At 49.4% G+C, this 9,918-nt stretch overlaps 1 protein-coding gene across 1 annotated transcript; it reads right to left on the reverse strand.

The window, feature by feature from the left end:
• Positions 1 to 1,217: 1,217 nt before the first annotated feature.
• LOC109741059 (patatin-like protein 3) lies at positions 1,218 to 3,907 on the reverse strand. The gene is made up of 3 exons (XM_020300165.4): positions 2,864 to 3,907; positions 2,702 to 2,764; positions 1,218 to 1,508 (listed from the first exon to the last, which is right to left on the reverse strand). Exons 1-3 carry the CDS (start codon positions 3,800 to 3,802, stop codon positions 1,329 to 1,331), a joined length of 1,182 nt encoding a protein of 393 aa, XP_020155754.1. The 5' UTR covers positions 3,803 to 3,907; the 3' UTR covers positions 1,218 to 1,328.
• Between the last annotated feature and the right edge of the window lie 6,011 nt (positions 3,908 to 9,918).

The following is a 9,918-nucleotide window of genomic DNA, read 5'->3' on the forward strand; positions in this document are numbered from 1 at the left end:
CGACGAGGGATCCCCTTCAGGGAGGCGGGTGATGGTTGCTGGCCTACCGAACGCGGCGGCCAAGGCGAAGTCCCTTGGTTGAATGGCGGCGGCGGTCGCCTCCATGGCCGGAGGATCATCATGGGCCGGTCTCCGGCGTGCTCTTAGGCAATGGTTGGTGGCGGCAGCTGTGGATCTGATCCCCATTCAGATCCGCCATTGTGTGGCCCTTTGCCGGCCGGCGGTGCATGAAGGGGTCGGTGAGGTGCAGTTCAAAGTCCTCTACCGGCATTCTGGTGGCTGTGTGCGTGTTCACGACGCTGCTTCACGCAGATCTAGTCAGCTGCAGAGTCGAGGTAGCGCAAATGCCGGTGAAAATCATGCCGAATTCGGTCATGGCGGACGATGGTGTCGTCTTTGACGTCGTTTCCTTGTCGAGGCATCATCGTTGCAGTCTGCCCACCTTGCTCAGCCAGCTCCGGGGGAAACCCTACATTTGTGAGACCCTTGACGATGATGTCGATGCTTTTGGTATCGTTGTCCCTCTTCGAGGCATCGTTTTGGAGCTGGTACTGGCTGGAGGGAAGAGTTGATGCGGTGTTGCATCTACCACATCGACGACCAGGGTCTCAGCGGCGTGGCACGATGGAGTCTCGGCAATCAATGCATGTGGAGACGTGCGCAGGGTGGTGGTGTTGTATGGCGTCGTGGTGGTGTCGACGGCAGGTGGGATTAGCAAGGTCAATGTGTTGATCCCTCCTAAAGATGGGATGGTGGACGGTGGTGGAGGCGGATTCTAGAGTATGTGCATGTGGTGCGCCTAAGGGTTTGTTAGATCGGTTGATGCTCTTCGCTCGCCGTGCGGCGACTGGGCCGGGCTACCGGTTAGAGGTATGTGTTGGTGTGAGATCGGTGCACATCACCAAGTTTTTAGGTGTAGCGACAGAGCTTGCGGGAAAGGTGGCTTTGAATTTATCCATTTATTTGTTTTGTTAGGCTCTATTAAATAATTTAATGAAAATGACTTTGTGTATCTTTGGATGCGGAGGTGGGGTTTCAACCTTCTTTCTGAAAAACAGATGTCTAAACTCCGTGATTTTTTTCCGGGCAAACTCCATGAAAATTTGGACGCACCTTGTGCACGTGAGCTTCGAAAAATGCCTAAAAATTTCAATTTTTATTTTTTTTAATTTCTGAATTTACTATTTATGTTTGAGTTTACTATTCAAGAGTGTAGATAAGCCGGGCACCGTTTTAAGTTACCAGTGGCCCTATGATGTCAATCCTCTATAGTTCTTCATAATAACAGTATTACAAATCTACAAGACTATTTTGCACAAGTTGTGATTTCACTTGGCCCCGCGGCGGTTGCGCTCCTTGACGAGCTCGTGCGCGAACAACTCCAGCTTCTCGGCGTTGGTCTGCTCCGCCAGCTTCTTCCCGCGGAACAGCACCGACTCCACGTTCTTCTGCGACAGCATCTCCTCCGCCGCCACCGCGCATCGGCTCCCCCGCGGCGACCCGATCGCCTGTAGAAATTCAACAGACATCGACCATTAGCAAAAGTTTTTGGAAACACTAACGCCCATACGTGTGGGCGTTTGCATCTCGCCCACACGTGTGGATCCGCGCCCGTTTATGGGTGCACGAATCTTACATGTTTGTGGTGCCACGTAGGACTGGGCTGGTGTGTGGGCATTCACCCGGTCGCCCACACGTCCGTTTCAATACAGGGAGGGGCCGGTGTGTGGGCGTTTAGCAGTTCGCCCACACGTCTGTTTTCACTCACGCACAAGGGCTGGTTTGTGGGCATTTGCCATCTCGTCCACACGCCCGTTTCCTCTCCCACACCCAAAGCTGCCAGTTGCCATGTGTTTTGCAGTGTACATGGCAACTACCCCTAGTGTGCTTGTAAGCAGATGGCAACTCTTTTTTTTTTTTTACCCGAACATGTCAGTTGCCATGTGTTTTGCAGGGTACACGGCAACTGCCCTAGTGTGCTTGTAAGCAGATGGCAACTCTCTCTTTACCCGAAACATGTTATTTTTGCCATGTTTCTTTGTAGCGCTACACGGCAACTGCTTAGTGTTAGTAGGTGGCAACTCCTAAGGGTTTCAAATCATGGCAACTGTAGTAAACCAGACCATACATGGCAACTGTCTAGTGTTAGTAGGTGGCAACCCCTAAAGTTTTCAAATCATGAAAACTATAGTAGACCAGACCATACATGGCAACAGCTGCAGTTGTCCAAAATGGCATCTGGCACTTGACCTGAGATGGCAACTGCAGTTGAGCAACCATGGCAACTGTAGTTGTCCGACATGGCAACTGTAGTTTAGCGACATGGCAACTGCAGTTAAACGGACATTGAAGAGGGTCCGGACCATGGCAATTGCGGGGACGCGTGGTGACTGTCACGCGGTGCGTGCGGGACCGTGAGGTAGGTGGCTGAGAGAGGTCGTGTGGGCGTTATTCATTTTGCCCACACGTAGGCGTGTGAGAAGGACTGCGAGAAAAAAAAGAAATGTGTGGGCGCTAGTTGTTTTGCTCACACGTAGGCGCGTGGGTTATTTCTTTTAGACACCACATTAAACGTGTGGGCAGACTTCTTAACACCCACACGTGTGGCAGTTATCATCATCCAAGGTTTTATCACGACGGTAACACTAGCTAGTAGTTGGACTGGGTCTGGGAGTGGCCGTATATAAGTGGTGGCACTGACCTGGATGCGGGTGTAGTTGCTTGTCCTGTTATGTCCGAACGCCATGGCCACTGCTTGATCCACCTGCCGCATACATGTCGGAAGCGTTAGGGCAGGATACATGCAAGATAGGACAAATGTTGGCTGGCTGGTCTAAATTCTAGTGCGTAGATATTATCGTACCATGTCGGACACGCCCTCGGCGGCGATCCTGACGATCTGGGAAGTGGAGGCGCCCTCGCCGCAGCCGATGGAGATGACCAGCAGGTCCTCCACGCCGGAGGCCAGCGGGAACTCGCGCTTGTTGTTGAGCACGTGCGTGATGGCCGCCGCCGTAGGGTTGCCGAGCGCCACGCCGCCGCCCACGGCCACGATGCGGGTCGACCCGTCGCACGACCGCACCTCCACCGCCGATGACGAGCGGCCCGACCCGGCGCACGTGGCGGCGCACACGTTACGCAGGCGGAAGTCGTAGGCCGGCGTCTCGACGGCGTCGGCTCGGGAGAAGAGGAATGGGGCCCCCGTGGCCAGGTCGTAGCACGGGACGAGCACCGGCCGCTCCGTGTCCCGGAGCGTGAGCTCGCCGAACACCTTGCGGAACGCGTCTCCGCCGGCCGGGCGCCGGAGCAGCGCCCGGAGGCTCCCCAACGAGGAAGACCAGCCGCGGCGGAGGCTACGCGCGAGGAACGCGAGCGCTTCCTCGGCGGAGTAGAGCGGCCGCGCGTCGTCCTTGCCGCGCGCCACCAGCATGGCGGCCAGCACGCCGCCGGAGCCAGAGCCCGCGGCCACGTCGAAGAAGTCCGCCAGACGCGCCTTGGGGTCCCCAGTCCGCCGCCTCAGCGACGCCTCCAGCCTCACCAGCGCCGCGCCGGCGAGCAGCCCGTCGGCGGCGCGCCCACCGCCGTCGATCGACAGGATGCACACCTTCCCGGCCTGCGCCCGCGGGGGGGTCACCTTCCCGACCACCGCCCCAGACGCCGGTGTAAGAGGCGAGCCACCGGCGAAGAGAAGCTTGGGGTCGTCATAGCCGAACAGGAACTTGCTCTCGAGGATGGAGAAGATCTCGAAGGTGAGCTTGTCCACGTCCATGGAGGCGGGTGGCCCCACTGGAGCCGCGTCCATCCTCTGGTCGACGCGGGCCGGAGCGCGCGCACCAAGCTGAGAGGAGGGGTTCTGCGCTCTGCTGTGTGCGCACGGGGGCCGGGTGTGGAGAGCAGAGCACCGAGCAGTTGCCGGCTTTTTATGGTGGCGGGAAAGGAGAAGGAGGCGTGGGTTCGTGGCATTGACTCGGCCGACCCGTTGTGGCGCGAGCCGAGACCGCACACCAGTAATTGACAAACCAAACGTTTTATATCACAATTTATGTTTGTCGAGGCTAACAAATTTACTTGACAAAGCACGGTAAAATACATTTTAGTTTTCCTGAAAATTGTCATGTTTGCAAACTAAATTTTCATCCTCGCGTCAATATAAATTGCCATAAGAAACATTCGATTTGCCATACATAAATGTCTAACGTCAGATTTTTCGGTATTGCTAAACCACATCTATGTGTGCTACTTTTTCAATACAATAATTTATTTGTCTTACTTGTACAGTATGTAGAGTAACGAGGAATTTGACTTATACTCCCTCCGTCTGGGTTTATTATGCCCTTGTATTTTAGGTCCAACTTTAATGATCTTCTATTGAAATAAAAAATATATAAAGTATATTGTCAGATTTGTATTTGAGCTTTCCATGATATAATTAGTGTATAGTTTACATTTTATTAGTTAATCACATGATCAAAATTTGGCTCAAAATAAAGGGGTCTAATAATTCCAGACGGAGGGAATATATATCTATATCCGCTCAAGTTACTTTATCATCATGTAACGGTGGAGCAAAAAGCAGAATCTTGAGTACGGAAAAAGGTAGAGCAAAAAGCAGAATGTTAGGGATGCAAAGTTTCATCCCGAAAATCACATTGGCGGAAGTCGTGGGAAAAAAATCAGAACTCAAAAATGTGTTTGAAATTTATATTTTCAGAGCATTGATTTTGTTTTTTACCATGCCTCCATCAATGTGATTTCGTCATGAATTTATGCATGCACTCCAAACATTCCTTAAAGTTTGTCACAAAAAAATCAGATCTTTTCTATAATTTTTAAAAATTTACTGTTCATCTATGAGCATTTGAGCTCAAGATTAGAAACTCCGCGTCCAACGATACGGCTATATTGTGAAATCAAGAGGAGCTATACCAAAATAGAACAGTCTCCACAGCATCAAGAAAACAAATTACAAAGTGGAAAATTTTATAAGATCTAAGGACATGAATCATGTATCTGTTAATTTACTATGCTCCTAAATTGGCCTCACAATCAAAGGAGGTCTCCAATTTAGAATTGGGTCACTCAATTTTTATCGGGTCTAACAATTTCTTAAGAATCTCTCTCTTTCTATTCTTTTAGTTCACTATGCTCCCTAATTCTGGAGCTCTCCCATTTGATTGAGGTATTCAATTTTGAATTTGGTTTGCATTTAAATGGGTCAACGATTTTTCAAATCAATCGGCAGCAACAGTCCTATAAAAACATGCTAATCCCACACTCCCTATCGCCACCTAGAGAAAAGAAGCGCAATCATGTGATAGTGTAGCATCAATATAGAACATTTGTACATGCAGCCATCTCCAGGGTTGCATGAGCTCCGCGCCGCGTTCCACTCCCCTGCTTCGGCCGAGCCCGGCTCGTTGAAAACTGCCGATTCGAGGGTTCCTAACAGGTCTGAATGTGGGGTGCTTTAAACATCTTGCGATGCAGACCAAACAATGAACCGGGGCAACCAAGCAACTCATTACTTGCTGCGCTGGCCTGGCTAGGCCTCTTGCGGGAAACCAAACACGCCCATGTTGGTGCAGGTGCTCTTGTTGGACAGATTTTGTGCCGCAACCACAATAACATGATCGAGTACCGCGATCGTGATAGATGGTGCATGCGCGGAGCAGTTGCTTGCCGGCTCCAACGATTCCCTGCCCGGCAGACCGATCGGATCAGCGGCCATCAGCCAGAACAAAAAAGCAGCTGATAGCAAAACGCCAAGCTCGCCAGGTCCCTGCCGCGACAGACCGTGTGTGAATTAGCGTACGAACGAAGCACACGGGTCGGAGATGCGCTAGCTGTAGCTGATCGCCGACGCCGAGGGGCCGCCCGGCGCGGCGTACGGTTCTGGCGCGTGCCGGGGCCCTGCCGAAGCCGTATCAACATGAGATGTATCCGGACGCATCGTCGCCCCGCCCGGCGCGCGCGCGGCGCTGGCGCATCAGGCCGCCCGGGGCATGCGCCTCACCTGGCGCGTACTATACTCATCGATCTGGATCTCTCTCAGAAGCGCCGTACGTACCGCGGCTGGTAGTGGTGGTATAATTAAGCCTTTCTTGTTCTGGTGTCTCCTCTCCGCGACCACGATCGATCGTCGGCCGTGGCGGGATGCTCCCACGTCGCGCTGTCCGGGCCGACGGTATCCTATGGCGCCGCGCGTGCGTGCCCCTCCGATCTCGCCCGGCCGGACTGGGGTGGCTGATCATGCATGCACGTGCTGACATGCACCTCGACCCGTCCTGCTGACTACTACTACTCCTGTAGTTAATTATGGTACAGTTAATTACTGGTGTTTCCTGCATAGTATTCTCTCGAACTGAGCTGGAGATCATCAGAGTTCGATCGGCATCTAACATGATGTGTACTACGTACGTACTACCAGTAGTACTAGGAGACAGGGGTATTTAGTTATTTGCAAGTGGCGTGCGTGCGTGCATCATGGCGCGTACACGCACGGACCATGCACGAGCACCTGTACTGTTACTGTACCTGCGCGCGAGTACTTCACTTGCTTAGCTAATTAGATTGTAGTGCTAGTGCTAGACAAGTACTCGTAGTAGTAGTACTCTAGCTAGTACTCCCTCCATCCGGAAATACTTATCGCACAACTAGATAAAATTGAATGTATCTTGAACTAAAATACATCTACATACATCAATTTCCCGACAAGTATTTCCGGACGGAGGGAGTACTACCAGTAGTTAATTAGTTATGACTACTACTGTAGTGGTGTCAAAAACGTTTTTATATTATGGGACGGAGGGAGCAGATGGATGGGGTGGTTGGCTTTTGCAACTTGCACATTACTCTTCCATTCCATTCCATTTCGCGTGTACCGCATCAATCTTAGATACAGCCGCAGCTTTGCTGTGTGCCTTGATGCGTAGTGATGCTAGCATGTGTGGAGTGGAGTAACCTGCTCCTCCTTATCCAGAAAATCTCAACGCTACAGAGAGTGGCCGCTCCCACGAGAGACAGAGAGATGCTAACTCACTCAACTCAATCTTTAGGGCCGGACGGGCCGTACGTGTACCGATCGGGCCACAAGTGTCCCTAGATATCCGTGGCCCCGTCTGTGCCCTAGATCATGTTGCCCAAACCACCCAGATCAATCAAGGCAAGTAAACACGGCATTGTTGGCGTTGTTAGGGTGTCAAATCCATGTCACTGTGGATCATAACACAGCAACGAGGGTACGTGCCGTGCCTACCTCACTAGCTCAAAAATGGCGAGCCCACGATAGCTAGCTAGATGAGGTGATATATGCCTATCAACCAATTCCCCTAATTAAGGTCATACTACCGAAATTCTCTTGTGCTAATTTGACTAATAATAATAATAAGAAGAAGAAGAAGAAAATTGAACTTATTTAGTACGTTGTTTGGCCTGATTAAGGATTTTAGACGCACGCATGCGTGCCCACCTTTCGTGGGAGATTAACTAGAAGATGGTTGGTGTGTTGCATTCGCAGCAAAAGGCTTAAACATCCACTGTTCAGCCGGAGCGGAGGATATTAAGCATGCACTGTTCACATACACACGAGCTAAGGCGGTCCGGGCAGCACTAGGCATTGGGCAAGCTATTATGGACACATCCTTGCTACGAGAAAGGAGGGAGTAGATTGTTGAGGGCCCGGTGTACTAGATTTCCTCATGTGTGGTCAATCAATCCAGATAGTGTATGATGGTCCGATCGAGCTGCCGAAATTGATAGCAACTACGAGTTGGTTTTATGGTGGCAGCGAAGACAGCATGTTTGAGGTGAAACGGTGCAAGATCCACAGCGGACAGCAGCCGAGATACATGCATTGGCCCTTAACTTCACGTGAGCGGCTGGGAAGGCAACTCCTGGTCCTAGACAAAACAGATAGCCTACTGTACTAGCTTCGCAACAATTAATGAATGTGGATGCTTCGTTAAGCGAGGGCTTTCACCCAGGATCATGCGGAGCTATTATCAGAGATCACAGAGGTAATTTTATCGCAGCATCCATCTCCCGTATTGAGCATGTGGCAGATGTTGAATCAGCATAAGCAGCGGCACTTCGGGAAGGATTGAAACTAATCCAAAGTCTGGGATGCAACAATGTTTTAGTGAGGATGGACAATATTATTGTGGTCGATGTTGTACGTCTTAATGAGGGAGATTCTATGATGGTGGCTCCAATACTAGATGATTGCAGAGAGTTACTGCGAGATTTCGGGATGGTTACTATATATCGAGCATTGTAATAGGGAATCTAATTTAGTGGCTCACAACTAGCTGAATGGGGGCGTGGAAACAATCCGACTGTGTGGATGGACGCACTTCCAAGTTTTATTGTTAAATTTTTAGCAGATGATGTAAAGTATTATTTAAAGTTAATAAAGGTAGCCATGAAGGACTTCCCGTAGAAAAGGGCTTAAAACTTGACCACTTTGCTTTGCTTTCTAGCATGTCAACGTCGTCTATTCAGCTACGTGTGCATACGGGTGATTCATTTTGTTGATTCCATTCATGCTCCCATGCTTTGCTTTCTACTATGTCAACGTCTCGTCTATTTAGCTATATGTGTGCATGGGTGATTAATTTTGTTGATTCCATTCATGTCACAAGGTCATCTGTTGGTAATGTGTGACCACAATAGACGACCATACCAATATTTGGGTCATAGAAAAAAAATTATTACGGTTCTTTTACGGTACATCTAATTAACCAGTGGACGAACGGATCAGATCAACCAATACGACAACACAGTTTGTGTAGTATTTAGACCCCCGAACAAATCTTGCAACCCCAAAGGGTACTACGGGAAGGGAAAAATTTGGAGTTGGGAGTGCATACGAAGAATGAGACACAAGACTCCGACGAATGGCCATAACAATTTCGTAATTAGACACCATCTCCACCAGTTGCGTAGGCGAGAGATAGGTTACGCTTGGTTTCCATTCACAGTGACGACGTGGCAGACATCTCTTTTGCACCTTTTATCCTCTACGTCTGGCTGGGACCCTACCATCCCTCATCGCCCCTTGCTTGGATTATAGACCTCTAGCGACGAGTGTGCACTACTATTCGAATCTAGGAACATATGTTCTTAAGTAGAAGGAAGCTGATATACAAATAGAAAGACCATTGCTTCACCATCACAAATTCATAGGAGACGACAAGCCTCATCTACATGATCGATTGGCTTGGATAGTTCATCAATTATGAATCATGCTTGTCAGAACTGAAACAAATCATTTGTGCTTCAAGAATGTAATGATCAAGCCACAATCCACGCTTAACATCACAACTAACAGAAAGAAACTAGGTGATTTTAATTATGTGAAACATCGATTGAGTTGCAAAAGGTAGACGACTGGCCATATAGGCAGATGGAGGCGAAGAAGAAAGGGGGGGGGGGGGGCAGGATTGTGACCTACGAGCACACGAAAGGATTGATCAAAAGACTCAAAAAATTGATGGGCAAATTACCTTTGCTGAGGAAACAAGAAATACCTAAACAACCCTACAAAACCGGTCGTTAGACCCAAACTAATGCTACACCTTGATTCAGTAGTAAGAGGTAGCATAAAAATATATCATTTTATCCTTGTTTGGATGGTTCACCCACTAGTTTAGTTTTGTTTTTTTTTTTGCAAATACCGACCATGGACCGACAAAATCTTCACTAAAATTCTGGATGGCCACATCTCTCTTTCATTTGACTCAAATTAGGCACACCCTGAAAGTCTAAATATGTACTTCTTAATTCGCCTTTGTGTATGTACTACCAATAAATAGATCATTGGTTACAAAAAGCTTGATCTCTATGTATATGTGGAAACATAAAGTAGTGGTCCTTGAAGCTTGGGTGGCCCATGAAAGGATGGCTAGATTCCACTTGTCT

Source organism: Aegilops tauschii, chromosome 5 (genome assembly GCF_002575655.3).
Source record: "Aegilops tauschii subsp. strangulata cultivar AL8/78 chromosome 5, Aet v6.0, whole genome shotgun sequence".
Classification (NCBI taxonomy): domain Eukaryota; kingdom Viridiplantae; phylum Streptophyta; class Magnoliopsida; order Poales; family Poaceae; genus Aegilops; species Aegilops tauschii.

Bases quoted from the DNA above. Each gene is read 5' to 3' on its own strand.
- LOC109741059 (XM_020300165.4), bottom strand. From the start codon at position 3,802: ATGGACGCGGCTCCAGTGGGGCCACCCGCCTCCATGGACGTGGACAAG. The intron at 2,765-2,863 runs GTACGATAATAT...TGTATGCGGCAG, and splicing joins CCGAGGGCGTGTCCGACATG to GTGGATCAAGCAGTGGCCAT. The intron at 1,509-2,701 runs GTCAGTGCCACC...GAATTTCTACAG, and splicing joins GCAACTACACCCGCATCCAG to GCGATCGGGTCGCCGCGGGG.